This window comes from Protomyctophum bolini (genome assembly GCF_963924005.1).
Source record: "Protomyctophum bolini genome assembly, chromosome: 1".
In the NCBI taxonomy this organism is placed as follows: domain Eukaryota; kingdom Metazoa; phylum Chordata; class Actinopteri; order Myctophiformes; family Myctophidae; genus Protomyctophum; species Protomyctophum bolini.
Genome location: NC_137862.1, coordinates 55865079 through 55885252, shown reverse-complemented (window position 1 = coordinate 55885252; position 20174 = coordinate 55865079). Strand labels below are relative to the sequence as shown.

General features: G+C 40.9%; 1 protein-coding gene across 2 annotated transcripts; it reads left to right on the top strand.

Annotated features, from left to right (window-relative positions):
* Positions 1 to 4773: 4773 nt before the first annotated feature.
* Positions 4774 to 15163, top strand: psma4 (proteasome 20S subunit alpha 4). Of its 2 annotated transcripts, none has more exons than XM_080764909.1 (9): positions 4774 to 4813; positions 5240 to 5268; positions 6100 to 6142; positions 7063 to 7225; positions 9971 to 10048; positions 10289 to 10377; positions 10544 to 10674; positions 11912 to 12035; positions 14496 to 15163. In XM_080764909.1, exons 2-9 carry the CDS (start codon positions 5266 to 5268, stop codon positions 14648 to 14650), a joined length of 786 nt encoding a protein of 261 aa, XP_080621035.1. In that variant the 5' UTR covers positions 4774 to 4813; positions 5240 to 5265; the 3' UTR covers positions 14651 to 15163. The 2 variants fall into 2 exon arrangements, with proteins under 2 accessions (XP_080621035.1, XP_080621034.1); XM_080764908.1 differs by having other exon boundaries at positions 4781 to 4834.
* The last annotated feature ends 5011 nt before the right edge of the window (positions 15164 to 20174 follow it).

Here is a 20174-nt window from a genome sequence, read left to right as displayed (position 1 = left end):
AATAGGCACAATCAATCAATCAATCAATCAATCAATGATACTTACATTGCTGCTCTGGCCCTGACCTGTCCTGTCCTGTCCTGTGAGAGAGTCGCCGTTTCTCAGAGATCTGCTGCCTCACCACTCACTTATAAAGATGATGTGCTTCTTTTACTCAGTCCATCACAGTCCATTCTCCTCTTGTTGCTCTCAGTCTCATGGTTGCTCTGGAAACCCCTCATTCAAATACTGGCAAAATGGGAGCACGTTATAATGCAACAGGACATCTTGAAAGAAAATCCAATTAGTTTTGTGATTGAATGTAGAATGTAGTGGTTTGAAGAGGCGTGCGTGTGTGTGTGTGTGTGTGTGTGTGTGTGTGTGTGTGTGTGTGTGTGTGTGTGTGTGTGTGTGTGTGTGTGTGTGTGCGTGTGCGTGCGCGCGTGCGTGTATGCGTGCGTGCGCGTGATAGAGGTTGCTCCAGTTCAGCTGAGTCATTCTTTTAATCCAGGTCGTCATAGAAACGAAGTCTTGACATTCTTATCGTTTGATATGAGTACAAACTGTTCACATGTGAATTGAACCCCCGACTATAGGGATTGAGCTCGAAGCCCAATTCATTTACAAACTCGCTATAACAAATGTATTGAGAGTTTGAGACCCGGTAACAATAAGCTTTGGGCTTGTCGAGCCTGTTATCGGGCAGAGCGGCCCATGATGTCATGTCTAAACAACACAGACAAGAGGCCATCAAGAATTTCTTGAGCTATTTCTTGACAAGAAATAGGCTACATCTAATCACCAAAGGTGGCACTTAAACATGTCGGTCCAAAAGTGTATTGACAACTGCCAACCAGCGCTGCCTGGGGAAACAAAGTTATGCTTTTTAACACACATTAACCAGTTTACAGTTTGTTCGATATTATTTTCCCAACGTGAAAAGGTCACTTACTTGCCTTGCCTGCCAAAGATATTTGGTATGTATTTGCTTATATTCCTTATATTCCTTTATAAAGAGCTGAAGAAACATGAATATATATGTTATAGTAATTATTACAGTACTATTCATAATATAAATCCATTCAAAATGTATTGAACATCAATCAATCAATTCATGGTTGTTTTAATGACACAAATATCACTCACAACTGCAGGCCAATAAAAAAAGACATGGGTTGAAACCTTGTAAAAAACAGAGCCAACGAATCCAACACATTCATATTTAATCACAACCTCTTGTTGACACTTTTCATTGGTTCAATATTCATCAAACTTACAGACACGCTTAACCACTTTAGCCCATTCTGGGCGGGAACCCCTTTTGGTGTTTTAAGCATTATGTTAGTTTAGCTATTGAAAAATATACAAGCTCATAGCGCAGCACCGAGTGTCACGCTACGAGCCTACCTGTCTAAATACTTCCTTAATGTTAACGAAGTCCACACCAGAGGGAGTGCAACCCAGATTCGGCACAAACAAGGGACTAATTTATTTTCGTTCCTATGCCACCAAAATGTGGAACGCCCTACCAACAGTCATTAAGACATGCAAATCCCTTGACTCCTTCAAAACCTCTCTCAAAGGGCACCTACGGACGGCTGCAATTCGAAACTGGCCCCCGTGAAATCTGATCCATTTAGTATGGGAATAGAAAGTTTCTGCAGAGTAATATAGTAAGTGAGTACTAGCTCCCATTGTAACAAAGGAATGCGGAAGTGCTCATTCTATCTCAATGGGATAGTTCCAAAGTTTGGAACTATAGGCACCCGCTTTGCAGCGAGATCAAAGCATGTCGCCACTCTTATTATTCTTTTCTGGAGAACTTTAATAATTACTGAAATATGTCACATACAGGGTCAGGCCATATGAGAAGGGACCCTCATCAACTCAGACCACTAGTGGGGGTGGGTTTTGTAAATAGTAGACAGCAAAAATAATTTGTACAGTAGGTGGCGGTATGACACCCAAAAGGTGGAAATCTGCCATTAAACCGAGTGAGGAAGAAGACTCCTCCTAGACGCTAGGGGGCACTGTGGAGTGGTTGTAGTCTGTGTGTGTGTTTAACAGTGGTGGTGAAGTATACAGGCAGCCAGTGTTGCCATGTCCGCTTATTATAAGCGAATTTGTACTTCTTTTTCTGTAAAGTTGCCTTCTAAAGTCTAAAATGTAAGTGTAATCAATCAGTGATGCTCACACATTTCCACACCAAGAACCCCCAGCCTAGATGAATGCATTTTGTCCAAGCAGTCAAGGACCCTACAAATATTGTGTGCCTGCTGCAGTGTTGTTTTTGGCAGCAATTATTTATTTTTGTTTTAGTCACAGTCTCTTCAATAGTTTTCATTTAGTTTCAGTCACATTTTAGTCACCTGGAATTTATGTTTTAGTTTTAGTCTATTATTATTATACGTTTTAGTAACCCATTTTTCACAGTCTAGTTTTAGTCGAGTAAATATCATAATATTTTAGTCGACTATTTTCTATACAGTTGATTCAGTCGACTAAAATTTATTTTGGCGGGCCTTGATGCCTGGCTGATTTTACACACGCGCTGTGACGCATTGTGAGCTTGTAGATCGGCTATTTTCAGCATGCAACCATTGAAGTGTAAAATGAGTTATACTGATCTCTTGTCCACTAGTTGACAAAATTGTCAGTATATTTAGTCTTAGTTTTAGTCATCATAGCTTAGTTTTTATTTAGTTTACATGTAGTTTTCGTCAGTGAAAAAAGGTAGTCGAAGATCATTTTTCGTCACAGTTTTAGTCGATGAAAACAACACTGGCCTGCTGTGCCTTGGTCATGGGACCCCCGGCCATGCCATACCATACCATTAGGGTGGCCAGACGTCCGGTTTCACGCCGGACAGTCCGGTTTTAGACCCACCTGTCCTCCTCCCACCTCAACCTCTGGCCGGACACATAATTGTCCGGTTTTTTGTGATATACAGTGCTTGTGCCATAACTGTCATTTACGTCGTCTGCCTGGGTATTAAAATCTCTGCAGCGCTGCTCAGCTCCGAAGCGAGTGGAGACGTTCGGAGTGTTGCCATGTCCGCTTAATTATAAGCGACTTTGGGCTTGTTTTATATAATAGGCTACTAAGCCTAGTCAGGCTTCTTTTGGGCTTGTTTTCATAGACATGGTTGCTTGGTTCTCTTCCAAAACCTGGCAACACTGCCAGTGGGATGGTCGGTTTGTTACTTTGTTGAGCTCTCACAATCAATTTAGTATAGTTAATGCAGAGATAAATAAACCAAATATGCCGAAATGAAAAACTACATTTAATGAGCAATATGGAGCTCGACATCATAAAGAAAGGGAGGCTAAAGCACTGTGAACATACATATAGGCTACTGGCTTCATTCTATTTCTATGTCCTACACCGATGACCATAAGACTGTATAAAAAACCCCACAAGAAAGAGATTAAACATAAAACATACCGGTATCTAAACATGAAATAAAATTAATTGATTATAAAATGAATGGCCTTTGTGGTACCCTATAGCCTAATTTAAAAAGGTTAATTTAATTAGCAAATATATGTTCTCTGTGGACATAATGCTGGAGAGGATGGTGGTGAAAATCAGGTGCAATAGTAGTAGTAATAATATTAATATCTGGAATCTGGGGGGGGGGGGGGGGGGGGGTCGGGGGAGCGAGCCCCGCAAAAAGTGTCCTCCTTTCTGAGGTCTTGCAGGTGGCCACCCTACATACCATACCGTACCGTACCGTACTGTACCATACCATATGGCACAAGCACAAACAAGGGACTAAATTCTATCCGCTCCTATGACACCAAAATGTGGAACGCCCTTAAGACATGCAAATCCCTTGACTCCTTAACCAAAACCGCTCTCAAAGGGCACGAAACTGGCCCCCGTAAAATCTGAATCCCCCACCCATGCACCCGGCCACCCCTTTTCCCCCCTCACTAGGCTATATGTTTTTTTCCCCTTTTTATACCTCCTCTGTGATGATTTCCTGTTTATTCATACTTCTCTAAATGTTATGATGAATTGAAAATGGTGGGCCCCTATTGTAAACAAGTGTAATGCTTTAAATGGTGTCGTGTAGTCCATTCACAGTTAACAGTTTTTGTATTAAGTTGTGCTTGAAAGGTACTGTAAAAAAACTCTTCAAACTAAATAAATGCCGTACTTAAGTTACAATCAATACAATTTTCACCAGTGAGGGGGATAACTTTGTAATATGCTATTGGCTGTTTGTATTCTTTTTGGAAAAATATAAAAAGATACTCCTGTGGAAAGGCTATATTATTTTACTTATATTGACCCTATAAACAATTTAGTAGCCTATTATTCAGTATAATATTATGTAAGGTTTTGCCTACTCAAATGGTACCTCGTCAGATAATCCCCACATATCCTACAACAACTTCTTTGAACAGACTTCACTGTAGTAGCTTTTCATAAATTATATTTGTACTCAGGCTGTCTGCTGTCATGAAAGTTTATAGTTAGAGAAATTCAACGTCCAGCCGTCTGCTGTCCAGCCTCTCCCACCCCTCACTGGGAAGAATTCTGGGAGGAAAACAGAAACAGGCCAGGGTGAGTTGTCTTATACCATTTGTGTTGTTAAAAAAAATCTAAATGAGTCACTTTTTTTCCAAAAGATTTTGTTGTTGTTGAAAATAGCAGATCTACAATCTCTCACAACACGTCGTGATAAAGGTTGTAGATCGCTGGCTATTTTGCCTAATATAATAGTCACTTATTTTGGGCTTGTTTTTATAGATCTGGCTGCTTGTTTCTCTCACACAATCTGGCAACACATCAGCATCAGCAGCAGTAGCACCAAACAGATCAGAAAGTAAGTGGACTACTTGTCAAGGTATGCTAACGATGCTAACGCGTGTTCAGTTTAATTAATGTGTTCATTAACAGTCTTGGTATGAATTAAACTCGCATCGGAGTTCTAGAAACGCACGAGTCATAATTGGTCGCCGTTGGAACACAAATCTGTCGTTATTTTCATTCAGTTCAATGAGATGCTAACATGTTAGCATTCATGTGCAGATATTGCAGATTCATTCTGCTAGCCTCGGTGTGTTAGCTGTTGTTAGCTCTCAAGATATTAATGTGTCTATTGATCTGATCTGCTTCCTAGTGTATGATTAAACAATCTGTTCTTAAATCGTGAGTGTTAATGTAACAATATATAAAAGTGGACAGTCATGGTCCCTTCAGGTTCATTTGTAGCTCTTGTCAATAACTTGTGTTTTGGTTTTTTTGACAGGATTGAGACTCGGCACTGAAGACAAAATGGTTCGTTTATACATTCATTAATATCAAATATTATTTATTCATAACAATTACAATCTTACCGCTGTTTGCTTTCAATGTGAATTATTTTGCCATTGTTAGTTATTTTACTCAAGTAGTAGCTATAGCTACTGTACTCGAGTACAGTGTCGAGGTGTTTTTGAGACAATAACTTGTTTAATAAAACACTTGACTGAAATTAAGCATTTACAGGCAAATCTTGTACTTTTTGACTATACTGCGATTATTTGACAGCTTCAGTTTCTAGTTACTTTGCAGATTTAGGTGCATAAAGTGATAAATATTATTTCTATCTGGCAGCACTTAAGTCAAAATCAATAAAGTGATGAACACATTAATGCATAATAACGAGTACTTTTGCTACTGTAAGTATATTTTGACAAATTGGACAATACTTACTTGATTCTAATGTTGAACACAGGACCATAGAGTGGTAAAATGGGGTGCATTTTGCATCCAAAAACGCAGTTTATAGTTAAGGGACGCAATAAAACAACGACCTCTGCATCCACGGGATGCACTACTGTACTGTACTGTTTTTTTTTATTCTAGTTTATTTTGCTAGCTTTAGTTATAATAATCATTTCGTCTTCCGTTTTCTACATGAATATAACCACATTATAACCATATAAAATGAAATGGAAGTTAAATGCTGCAATTTGTAAAAAAAAAAAAAAAAAAAAAAAAAAAAGTGGGACTCATTTCTAAAAGACCATCCCTGCATCCCGGAACTCATTACATTGAAAACCTATTTACATCACTGGTACTCCTTTTAATCACCGTTGCTAGTAACTAACTGATGGTTCCTTTTAGTCTCGCAGATATGATTCCAGAACAACCATTTTCTCCCCTGAAGGTAAGCGCTTTACTGATCCCAGTGAGATGACCAGGATTTAAACGCTCATACATAGTCTGGATTTCCGGTGGTGAGGTGACCACCGCTCCGGTGGTGAGCTGACCACCCGGAGCTGAAATAACGTTGAGCGGTGGTGTAAAAAGTAAACAGTAGTGAGTAAAAACAGAGAGAAGGGCTGGAGCGGTGGTTTACTCTTCACCGCGGCTCGCGACGTCATGTTGTAGTTCGGTGGTCATCACCCCACCATCTTAAATCCAGACTATGTATGAGCCTTTAGTCTAATGACAGCAACACATGATCAGAATGAGATGACATAAACTATAGGGCTATATATATATATAAACTATATCATGATAATGACATTTTATTTAATAAATGTATGATCGTTTTAACTTTTTCCAGTGAACGCTGGGACATGCACATTACATTTCTGTTTGTCTTTTTAGGCTTTGTAAGCAAATTCAATTGCACGTCATATCATTCACATAATGACAAATAACTTAAAAATACAAAAATGATTGACAATGACAGAAACCATGAATCAAAAATAAGTACTATGTACTATTATTTTGTAATTAAAATAGTGGAAATAGAATCTACGCGCTCATAATGCAACGTGTTGTGAGCTGAGCTTGTAGATCAGCTATTGTCCACTTTCTTTGCCTGATGTTATAAATTGTATGAATTTTTTTAATACTTATATAAATAGCGACGTGGGGTGCCCAATCTAATTTCGCCCCAAAAAAAGGACTGTTTCGAAATAATTATTTATTTATTTTTTCCCAAGACGTGTACAGACGTCCTGGGCACAAATTGTGTTACCGTGGACACGATTATGAATGATACAAGATAATCACGATTATGTACTAATTGTCGGCAGGCCTAATGATCACGTCGTCCTATGCTTGTTAATCCCCCAGGGCGTTTATACCAGGTGGAATATGCCATGGAGGCCATCGGTCACGCTGGGACATGTCTGGGGATCCTGGCCAACGACGGCGTCCTCTTAGCCGCGGAGAGACGCAACATCCACAAACTCCTGGACGAAGTGTTCTTCTCTGAAAAGATCTACAAGCTGAATGAGTAAGAGCCGAACCTCCAACCCTTTATACCCAGCAGGTATATAGATCTACAAGCTGAATGAGTAAGACCTGGACCTCCACCCTTTATACCCAGCAGGCCCTGTGGCACCAGTCCCATCTATGTTGTTTGACGCCTGGAAAATAGAACTGGTTCTATCGGCGCGTCAGGCGAGGCGCCAGCGCGCGTCGGACGCCGCCGGTGTGCGATAGGTAGTCGCAGACGGTGTGGGAGGCCCTTCAGTCGACTAAAAGTAAAACTAGACTAAGGGCCGATTCATACTCCTATTTTAGAGCCGAATAAAAGTCGGTTCGGCTCTGTAGAGCCTACAATGTGACGTCATTTGAGGTTCGGGGGGGGGGGGGGGGGGGGTACCGTCCTAAAGTCGGCTCTTCGGTGCTACTGAAAATTTCTGACAAGCCGAAATCATTTCGGCACTACAGCGCCGAAACAGCGGTAAAATAGGAGTATGAACCGGCCCTTACACTAAGACATTACTACTGGTGACTGAAACTATTCGAAACACTAAGACTAAAATTGCTGCCAAAAACGACACTGCTGTCCATTCAGTCACTTTATACCCAGCGTGTATGTGGGACGTGTAAACATAGACATCAAATGGGGCTTCAGCCCCTGCCCTTTTACCCGTCTGTAAAACAACTGCCCTCTCCAGACCACGAATGCAGCGTTTACTACATGGTGAAAGAAATGCAAATGCCAATCCTTTAGTTTCCATGCCATGCCGGAAGGCAGCATTCAGGAGAATTGCTTCCCCCCCCCCCCCCCCCCCCGAACTCGAACGCAGCATTTTGCGTTGAACTAATTGGTTTTCTAAATCCACGTCGCACACCGCATCTCCAGTAGATATAGACTGCCGGGTTGCGCCCTGAAAATAGCTGATCTACAAGCTCTCAACGTGTCGCAGCACGACACGTTGAGAGCTTGTAGATCTGCTGTTTTTGTCTAAAAGTGCCCTCTTACAGGATTTACTGTCCATTCAGTCACGTTATACCTGGAGGCACAATGTTTGAGCATGTCATTCTTTTAGTTTTTTTTGCTCGCACCATGTCACAACACATTGATCAGCTGTTTTAGCTATTTGATGTAAAATGAGTATAAAAGAGCTTGAGATTTTTTACAAACTTAATTCTTACAACTAAATAGTAAGACTAAAATGCCATCAGTGAAAAAAATCATTTTTTATTTCATAGTACATAACACAAAGGTTATGTAAAGCAAAATTGTGATACTGTCATTGGCCATATTATATTTGCAGGGCCATTAAAAGTACATTTGTAGTTAGTAGATCATATTATCCACACTGTGGCAAAAGACCAGTGTTGGGACCGTTACTTTTAAAAAGTAACTAGTTACAGTTACTGTTACATCATTTCAAAAGTAACTTAGTTACTTTACTGTTACTTAAACCAAAAAGTAAAGCGTTACTTCGAAAAGTAACTTTTTCGTTACTTTTCGGTTCGGCTCGCCGGTGCCGGTTCCGGCGAGCCGCCCCACATCCAAAACACTTGGTGGAGAAAATATGCTATTTCCGTGCTCAGACCCAGGGGCACGGGGACACAGCCAGCCAACCAGGGACACACATAGTTGTCTATAATAGAGTGGTTGCACCACTCAAAAAGAAAAACGGGCTCCCACTTCCAGGCCATTCATTCATGCCTTCAGTTCAGTACAGTGATAATAATATACCAATAGCAGGGGGGACTGGTGGTGATTTTGATGATGCTATGTAGGCCTATCAATACATATTTATAGCAAACAACTAAATACAAGTAGGCTACAACCAACAACATGAGGGTTCCAGTTCCACTGCTTGTATGTTGTATACTGTGCAGATAGGCTGAGATAGCTCATAGCTGCTCTTATTGGTGGTGGTGGCAATACTAATTTGAGTCTGGAATTTTAAACAAAGTAAGACCAAAACCAGAATTCATATTTGATAATCAAACACACGCGCAAAGTCTCTTTCAGTATCTGTCCGTCTCTCTCGCTCAAAAGTAGCTAGGCTACGCACACTGTCTCACACACACACACACACGAACGCGCAGCCTCTTTCAGTCTCTCTCTCTCTATCTCTCTCTCTCTCTCTCTCTCTTTTTCTCTCGCTCGCTCGCTCACATGATGTGCATACACGGCACACACACACACACACACACACGCGACCGACATAAACAAACACACGGTGGTATAGCCGGTGGGAATGGGATCGTCATAATTTGCTGGGACTCAACAACTTACTTTGACTGTACTTTGTGCTGGATTGGAGCAGCTGAAGGAAATAAGGAGGAATATAGCCATTTGCGATATGGGCGCCGCCATGACACTAGTCAGAGTAAACAAACTTGCGCATCACCACGTGTAGCACACACACACACACACACACAAACGCACACACACTCCTCCTCCTCCCCCTTCTCTCCCGCAAGGCAAGCATGACAGTTCTTCTCATTCTCCCCCGATCGAGACTACATGAAAAATAACAGAAGAGTAACGGAATAACGCACCATGTAGTAACGGTAACAAGTTACTGAATTAAAAAAAATAATGTGTTACAGCAACCGTTACTGCCGAACGTAACGGCGTTACTGTAACGCGTTATTTACGTTACGTTACGTCCCAACACTGCAAAAGACTACTACTTCAACATGGCTTGTGAAGTTATCCTCTTGTCAGATCTGAATATTGTCACTCATACTTTATCTTTATCTCCTTGTGCTTATTTCAATTCAGAGACATGGCTTGCAGCGTTGCTGGAATTACATCAGATGCCAACGTGCTCACAAACGAGCTACGACTAATTGCACAGAGGTAAGACTTAACCCATTTTGGGGGCGGGAACCCCTTTTGGTGTTGGCATTATGCTATGCTTTAGCTATTGGAAAATAGCAGATCTACAAGCTCACTACGAGCTTGTAGGTCTGCTATTGCACCATGGATGGACACATTAAGTTTGCTGAACCACTGGGATAAGCATTTGCATCTCTATCCATATCACCTTGTCAGAAAACCTGAACAATTAACCAATCACTTAAATTGTCTGTTTGACAGATATTTGTTGCAGTATGAGGAACCAATCCCCTGTGAGCAGTTGGTAACGGCTCTGTGTGACATCAAGCAAGCCTACACACAGTTTGGAGGTAACCTCTGACCAGTGTTTGGGGTGTCTTTTATGTCCAAAGACCCCCAGTTTGATATGCATTAGGCCACAAACCCTCATTTGACACAAAATGTTTTTAATGTCCGGGACTCCAGTCTTAAGGTCCCGCCGTTTTAAAGTATACTCTGTGTTTTTTGTGTTGCCAGGTAAGCGGCCGTTCGGTGTGTCTCTGCTGTACATGGGTTGGGACAAACATTACGGATTCCAGCTTTACCAGAGCGACCCCAGTGGGAACTATGGAGGCTGGAAGGCCACCTGCATCGGCAACAACAGTGCTGTGAGTTCTGCTGAGATGCACCTGCCGTGTCCATGCTGAAGCAGGACTTCAAAGAATAATAATATTAATAGTTGTGCGTCAGGCTACAGTGTCCATGCTGAAGCAGGACTTCAAAGAATAATAATATTAATAGTTGTGCGTCAGACTACAGTGTCCATGCTGAACCAGGACTTCAATAAATAATGACAATATTAATTGTTGTGCGTCGGACTGCCGTGTCCATGCTGAAGCAGGACTTCAAAGAATAATAATAATATTAATAGTTGTGCGTCAGACTACAGTGTCCATGCTGAAGCAGGACTTCAAAGAATAATATTAATAGTTGTGCGTCAGACTACAGTGTCCATGCTGAAGCAGGACTTCAAAGAATAATATTAATAGTTGTGCGTCAGACTACAGTGTCCATGCTGAAGCAGGACTTCAATAAATAATAAGAATTTTAATTGTTGTGCGTCGGACTGCAGTGTCCATGCTGAAGCAGGACTTCAAAGAATAATAACAATATTAATTGTTGTGCGTCGGACTGCCGTGTCCATGCTGAAGCAGGACTTCAATAAATAATAATAATATTAATTGTTGTGCGTCGGACTGCCGTGTCCATGCTGAAGCAGGACTTAAATAAATAATAACAATATTAATTGTTGTGCGTCGGACTGCCGTGTCCATGCTGAAGCAGGACTTCAATAAATAATAATAATATTAATTGTTGTGCGTCGGACTGCCGTGTCCATGCTGAAGCAGGACTTCAATAAATAATAATAATATTAATTGTTGTGCGTCGGACTGCCGTGTCCATGCTGAAGCAGGACTTAAATAAATAATAACAATATTAATTGTTGTGCGTCGGACTGCCGTGTCCATGCTGAAGCAGGACTTCAATAAATAATAATAATATTAATTGTTGTGCGTCAGGCTGCCGTGTCCATGCTGAAGCAGGACTTCAATAAATAATACTAATATTAATTGTTGTGCGTCAGGCTGCCGTGTCCATGCTGAAGCAGGACTTCAATAAATAATACTAATATTAATTGTTGTGCGTCAGGCTGCCGTGTCCATGCTGAACCAGGACTTCAATAAATAATAACAATATTAATTGTTGTGCGTCAGGCTGCCGTGTCCATGCTGAAGCAGGACTTCAATAAATAATACTAATATTAATTGTTGTGCGTCAGGCTGCCGTGTCCATGCCGAAGCAGGACTTCAATAAATAATACTAATATTAATTGTTGTGCGTCAGGCTGCCGTGTCCATGCTGAAGCAGGACTTCAAAGAAGGGGAGATGACGTTGTCGTCAGCGTTGGCCCTGGCTGTCAAAGTCCTCAACAAGACCATGGACGTCAGCAAGCTGTCGGCAGAGAAAGGTGAGCATGGGTTTATGTTTTTAATATATTTAGTGAGCATGGTTTAATGTTCTCAGTCGCCGGACATTTGGATTTGGAATGTCTTCTATGGAAGCATTGAGAGCTAGACCATAGGCTGTTTACGGTTATTCCTTTTAAGCATTTGTGGTGGTCGAACGAGCAATAATGTGTTCAGAAGCCTTTTCCGTTCAATGTTAATAGTCTCGGTTATTTCATACTTTTGTAGAAAAGCAAAGGTTAAAGCCCCTCACTATGTGATTTATTTTTCACCTGGTTGGCAGTATGTAGAATTATTACATATTGTGTTAATTTTGTAGGAATTTGCGCTAGAGTGGGGGATTCAAAAAATGTCTTCTACATCCTGACAGTTTTCTACGTCATTTAAAAAAAAATAGCAGACCTATGAGCTAGTAGATCTGCTATTTTTCAATAGCTAAAGCATAACATAATGCTAACACCAAAAAGGGGTTCTCGCCCAAAATTGGTTAAGTAACTAATTACGCAGTTGCGTAGAAATTGAATCATACATTCTGTGGTCTTGTCTGGGGGAAAGAACAGAATGATGTATAACCAGCAGTAAAATCTATTGACTGAGAGTCTTTTACAAGTAGGCACCGGCTAAGGGCCGATTCATACTCATATTTTACCTCTGTTTTGGCGCTGTAGTGCCGAAATGATTTCGGCTCGTCAGAAATTTTCAGTAGCACCGAAGAGACGACTTTAGGACGGTACCCGCCCCCCCGAACCTCAAATGACGTCACATTGTAGGCTCTACAAAGCCGAACCGACTTTTATACGGCTCTAAAATAGGAGTATGAATCGGCCCTAAGATGCCGAATATTTCACAGATTCCATGGACGACACACAGCAGGACATTACATGAACAGAAAGACAGTGGCGCCTTGTGGTTAGAGTGTCCGCCCTGAAACTGGGTCATACCAAAGACTGTAAAAATGGGAGCCAATGCCTCCCTGCTTGGCACTCGGCATCAAAGGGTTGGATTGGGGGCGGTCAAATCAACTACCGTAATCAAATGATTCCTGAGCGCGGCACGGCTGCAGCTCACCGCTCCTTGGCTGCGGCTCACCGCTCCAAGAGATGGGTCAAATGTGGAGAACAAATTTCACTGCGGTAACGTGTGTGACAAATTATACGACTTTGACTTTTGAGTGTAATCATAACTTCACATTGTACACTTAGTAAATACAAATAGACCACTGAGGCACAAATCAGTCAAAGAGACATAAGACCAGGAGCAGCTATTGATAATATATAAGATATATAAAATATGAGCAAATCCTTTCAAGAATCCTCAGTGAGGGGCACTGAGGGCAGTGTAACTTTGCTTTGGAGATCATTCCAACAAGCCCACATATGCCACGATTGTTTAGTGTTTTAGTCTGAGATGAAAGAGGGTTGAAAGGATGATATTTATTTAAAGGTGGAGTAAGTGATTTCACTTAATTCAAATATCACTTATTTTGTTGTGATAATTACTATATATATAATAAAGGATTGGCATATAATACTATAGAGTGTGCTGACCATATAAGGAGTTCCTCCCTGTCCCCAGTTAACCCCTGGGGGTCAAAAAACCTTAGGTTTCGTTTTTGACTCTCTATCCTGATTGGACGAAGGCTTAGGTCCCACAGCCAAAAACGAAGCCTATGGTTTTTTGAGTGAAATCTCTTACTCTACCTTTAAGTATTTTATTTAGTGCGCTCTGTGTGGAACATTGACGTGTACTGCGCTGTCCTCAGCAGTTGAACACGATGAAACAGTGAGTTAATGCACTTACCATCAGTGTTGAGACAAATTCATCTTGATGCCGACCGGCCTTGGTAGTCATGGCTTTGTGGATACAAAGTGCTATATATTGCATTCATGTGCGTGCGCTATTAGCGTGGAGGCTGATAAATGAAAATGCCGGCGGCCAATTTCATATATTTTTGAGGGTCCTTGACATGAAAATGTTAAAAAACCACTGAAGTGAGGAACGCACGGGTGCAGGTCTTTTTTCCGACAGCATATTGATCCGAAACCTGCTGCGGATCGGACCGTTGCCCTGTCGGCTAGAATGCTGTCGGAAAAAAAGGCCGCCTCCCGGAACGCCACACGTTGTTGCCTGGATAGAAACATAGGGTTTTCAGAAAACTGTCAAGACATTTTGTAGAATCGTCCTCGGGTCTAAATGGGTTTATAAAACACCGAAAGGCGTTCGGGTGCAGGCTTTAGTTCCGACATACTATTGATCCGAAACCTCAATCCTAACCTAACCCTAACCGCAAGCACGGGAGCAGCGCATGTTGGACCATGGCTTTTTCGCATCGCATCGCATGTCCCCCCCCTGCTTTGGATCTTCGGTGTGTCGGAAAGGCGTTCCCCGTCCAGAATAGGGTTTAAAGCTAAAAAACAAACGCCAAAAACAACACTTGCTTTGTGTCACCATGTCGTGTCCAGTGGAGATCGCCACGCTGACCAGGGAAGACGGAAAGACCAAGATCAAGGTGCTGAAACAGAAGGAGGTGGAGGAGCTGATCAAGAAGCACGAGGCGGAGGAGGCCAAGAGTGAGAAGGAGAAGAAGGAGAAGGAGCAGAAGGAGAAGGACAAATGAGGAGGAGCACATGTGTATTTATGGGCTCCATTTGAGTCGCCGCTAAACCCTCTTTATGCCTAAACTTCTTTGCCTTTTTTTTTTTTTTTTTTACTATTTCGCTAAACATTTTTGAATCGTTAAAATGGCCAGTCTAAAAAGCTCACAACGTGTCGATGTAGATTGGCTTAGTTGAACTATTCAAAAATGTTTTTCAAAATGGTAAAAAAAAAAAAAAAAAAAAGGCAAAGAAGTTTAGGGATAAAAAGGGGGTTTAGCGGTGACTCAAATGGAGCCCATAGTCTTCAACTTCTTCTACTTTTGGTTTGTTGCAGTTCAGTTCGTTCAACCAAACCTCGGCTCCACAAACTTTTTGGATTTTGTCCTTCATTTGAAAATGGGTGAATGTTTTGTCGAAGCGGATGGATGTGGTCTCTGCCGTTTTTACTTTTCATCCATCGGGATTCACCAAACCCTGTAATAAATAAATATGTCGTTTTTGTTCTTTTTCATTAAAATATCGGAATGAATTCATATTGTTTTTGCTATCCTTTTATTCCCGGGATCAGAGTCCACATAAGCTCAAAGTCATGAGGACAGAATATCGAGGGGCTTTATCCTCTAGTCTGGTGACATTTAAAAATGAATTAACCCATTTTGGGCAGGAACCCCTTTTGGTGTGAGCATTATATTATGCTTTTATCTATTGAAAAATAGATCTACAAGCTCGTAGCGCGCCACCGAGTGGCTTGTAGGTCTTCTATTTTTGAAAAAAGAAGAAACATAGCTTTTTCAGAAAACTGTCTAGAATCTGATCTCAGGTCAAAATGGGTTAATACATTGTATAACGTGTGTGTGTGTGTGTGTGTGTGTGTGTGTGTGTGTGTGTGTGTGTTGCAAAGTAGGGGTTCTCAACGTTTTTAGGCTGGGGACCCCCGGAAATGCTTTGGACATGTCTCACGATGCGAAATGATTTCTGTACAGTATGTTCTGTGCACTGTACAGGACCCACCCTGAGTTCATGTGCTTTTCTCATGCTAGGGCCATTTTTATATTGGATGGATGCGTTTGATAGCAGTATGGACAGTTGGATCACGCTCAACAAAGGGAGGAATATATATCTTATCTATATCCAGAGTGTACATTTAACACGGACGGCCTACATTAATCAATAAGGGTTAAATGAATATACTCGGATGTTACTATTTATCATTCTCGAATATGTATAGATTCTTGTATACTGTGGGAGCGTCTATTATTTCCCACGGAGGTCCAGAGACTGGGCAGATCTTGTAATTAAATCCACTGTAGTGTAGTCTATTTAGATTTCTTTTTTTTAAAGTAGTTAAACAAGTTGAACAGTACAGTATTATTTTGAGAGCGCAGTGTGCCTCAGTTTGGAAATAATGTGGATACACCTGTGTCATTTTGTCACTCGCCACTAGGTGGTGACATTGTGTAACGCATCACAATGAGACTGTTTGCTCTAAGAGGGGAAAATCTGACACTTTTAAGACTGTGGTTCCCAAATGTTCATGTCAAGAACCCCCAAAATGACACTCATTAGCCTGCGGAACCCCATTTGAAAAGATATACCAGGGACCCCCTTGTAAGAGGAGATTTTTACCGCTCTAGTAGTGATTCTCAACACGTTTCATTTCAAGGACCCCCCCCAGTGTGACATGCATTAGTCTACGGACCCCCATTTAATGGCATTTCTATCTTGGACACCCCGATTTATTTTGTAAAATGAATGTTAATTTAACTGGACCAAACCAAACCTGGATTGATTCCACAATCATACAGTACCAGTGCATTCCCAATGTCCAGAGACATCACAAATTCACAACATACATTTTAGTGTCACAGATAATACTATAGATTATCCACATAATATGATTAACGAGTTCTCTAAAAACAAACCCTCCCACTGTTGGCATGTTCCCCAATCCCCATACCCCACAGTAGTTGCTCCTTTCAATGGAGTAAACAACCAATAATAGAGGGTATGCGCATGCATGCTTAAAGCGAATGGCACATCAAGTGGAAAATCGGGCGGCAAAGCAACATGCAAAGTGAGTTTATCATTGTTTAACATTGTTTAATGCAATCAGATAGGACTTTTCTATTTGGATGTATGGGCTGTTGTGGCAGTTCACCCTGCCACTGAGACTGAAGTTAACCAACAGAGTTTGAATTAGCAGAAAATACATTATTTATTGTGTATTGTTGATTGATAATTGATTGTTGACTTCATTGAAGGGAGCAGCAACTACTGTGGGGTATGGGGAACATGCCAACAGTGGGAGGGTTTGTTTAGAGAACTCTTTAATCATATTATGTGGATAATTTATAGTATTATGTGACACTAAAATATGTTATGAATTGTGATGTCTCTGGACATTGGGAATGCACTGGTGTACTGGTATGATTGTGGAATCAATCCAGGGTTGGTTTGGTCCATGGGAGGGGCCTAGCCTTTATAAGGAGCACCTGCCACTGCCCGGGCAATCAAGGTAGGATTGCACAGAGCTGACCTAGATAGAGCCAACCTGGCCAGTGGGCTGTATATAGTACTTCTTTGTTGTATGCCGTTTGTTGGAACGACTCTTTCATGTGAACTCTGCAAGGTGAATAAAAAAAGTATTGATTGCATTGTGCATTGTGTGTTTTCAGTACTTTTCACTATTTTTGAGCTGGTTCAGTGCCATTTTTGGGCCCACACTACCGTCACACTAGGACAAAGTGTGACAGCTGTCAAGGCCAGAAAGTAGTTATTGCCACTCGGTAGGCATTCCTGCATAACTTTCGGCAAGTTCCGGGTTTGATGATGATGTCACGCACATCCCCTCTATTATCAATAAAGAAATACACAATAAATAATGTCAAACAAATCTCATATATAAAATATATATATAAAAGATATGTGGCATTTATCAAAATGTGTCTGTTGTGATTCAAGGGTGAATAACCTGTTTATAACGTATAAAATGATACAGGCGTGAACCTTTTAATAACAGAAGGTCATCTAATGGTCGATATGTATACATGGTTGACGATACGATACATGATAGTGGTTCATTCATGGCGATACGATTCATTGATTTAAAATCGATACAGTAACTATTTTAGCAAAGAAGTTATATCTGTGAAACATTTGGATAGTGCAAGGTTTTTTTACGGAAAACATGTTATTGTGGGTATACAGTAAACAGTGATTCTCTGGCAAATACTTGGACATTATATTTGAACGCATATGGAGAAAACCCATACCTTGACATGACCACAGAGAATACACACATTTAGGCTATTGATAGACCAAATGTAGCGATATAATTAAACCTGTATTTTTATGTTTTCTTCTTACAATTGCTAAATACAACGCATAACGCATGGGGCGACAGTGGCTCAGGGAACCACAAGGTTCCCAGTTCGAACCCGGGCTTCCCCAGAGTTAGTGTCGAAGTGTCCTTGAGCAAGACTCTGAACCCCTAATTGCTCCCGATGTGCAGGTTGGTGCCTTGCACGGTTTCCTCCGGCATCGGTGTGTGTGTGTGTGTGTGTGTGTGTGTGTGTGAATGTGTGTGTGAATGGGTGAATGTAATGCACAATCTCTGTAAAGCGCCTTGGATAAAGGAGCTACTGCATATAAATGCACCATTTACCAATGATACAATCGATTATTTGCATTACAAAACGATTCAATGCCGATCAAACGATATTGCTGTTTTCATATCGATGTACTTTGATTATTGGAATTAAAAGTTACTATATCGTTACACCCCAAGTGTAGTATAGGCTTATAATAGTAGCAGTAGTAGTAGTACCATAGTCTTTGACTTTGTGTCAGGGATGAAATAAATCCAGATCATGTTTAGAGACCTAACCTAAGCATTCAGTGGTTGTGTCTTTATGTTCCAAAAACTAAGAAAACTATTGCTGAATTTCTCAATGAATCATTTAACTGTATAGGCCTACACTTTACCAACAATATTAGTTGAATAGTTCAGTGTGGAAAGCATGAGCTACAATATAGGTTTTTAAAACCATAGTGTACAGGTTTGGAATCACTTAGTCAACTACCTTTTTTCACTGACAAAAACTAAATAAAAACTAAGCCATGACGACTAAAACTATATGACTAAATATACTGACAATTTCGTCAACAAATAAAAAAAATTGAATAAAATATTAGGAAGGGACTAGTGGACAAGAGATCCAGTATTTTACACTTGGTTGCACTTGCATGCTGAAAATAGCAGATCTACAAGCTCAACGCGGCGAGCTGCGACGCGTTGTGAGCTTGTACTGTAGATCGGCTATTTTCAGCAAGTGTAATTATTTATTTTTTTAAAGTCATTACGATGGCATCAACGCCCTTGTAGATCGGCTATTTTCAGCAAGTGTATATAAAAGAAAAGTCATTACGATGGCATCAATGCCCTCAACAACACTGGAATCACTGCTCTACTCTATAACAGTAGTAGTCCAAACACTTTTGTACCGTTGAATTGAATGAATTTGAATGTTTACAGAAATGGCAGCGTTTTGTTGCTCACACGTGTGGTTTAGTGACAACAGCACAGAGGTGTTTAGTTTCCACGCCTCCCAATGTGACACATAACATATCTTGAGTTGCACGCAGAGCCACAGAACATCACACATTCATCATGACAAACTGAGGTGGTGGTAAGAGACTTTACAGACTATAATCTGAGGTACTGTACTCGAATGAAATACACAAGGAAGACATTAATCATTTGTCTTTGTCGTCTGCTTCGGTTTTACCACCCATCCAACTTTGATTTAGACTCTTAAAATGGAAGCAAATCTTCCCTGCTGTCGGGGCAGGAAACCTTGGCAAACATTTATCTCCATATTTCAGCGTGTTATGTTTTTGTGTTTTTGGTTTTTAAATTCCCTATAGTGTTGTGTAAAAGTAGTGAAAAAAGTGGCAGATCTTCAAGCTCGACAAGTTTCAAGTTTGTCCATCTGCTACTTTTGCAGTTTTTGAATTTGAATCGTTTAGAGTTTTTGGACACCCGACAGAGACGAAATATTTAATCCATTGGAACCATTGGAATGAAATTCAGAAAACTGTTACTTCAATCAATATCAATCAATCAACAACACTTCTCTTTCCCATTCTAGTTCCCATTTTCCCAGATTTTTATTTCATTTTTGAGTGGTGCAACCACTCCCTTACGGAGCTATGTGTGTGTGTGGGTTGGTGGCTGGCTGGGTGCGTCTGAGCACGAAAACAGCATGGTTGTTTTTCACCACCTGTTTGCAACCTAACACACACACAAACACACACGCACATATTAACTGTATATATGGTCATTTCAGGTGTACCAGTACAGTACAGTGACAGTACAGTACAGTAGAGGGTACAAGGGACCCCCACACGGTAACTCTATCATATCATTCCTCTACCGTTTCACAATAGGGGCGTAACGCAGACGTTATACTGAGCTCGGGTGGGAAAATGGAAGGTCTGCTCCAGCCATAATATGTCTGCTCATGATTAATCTCTCAAGAGCAG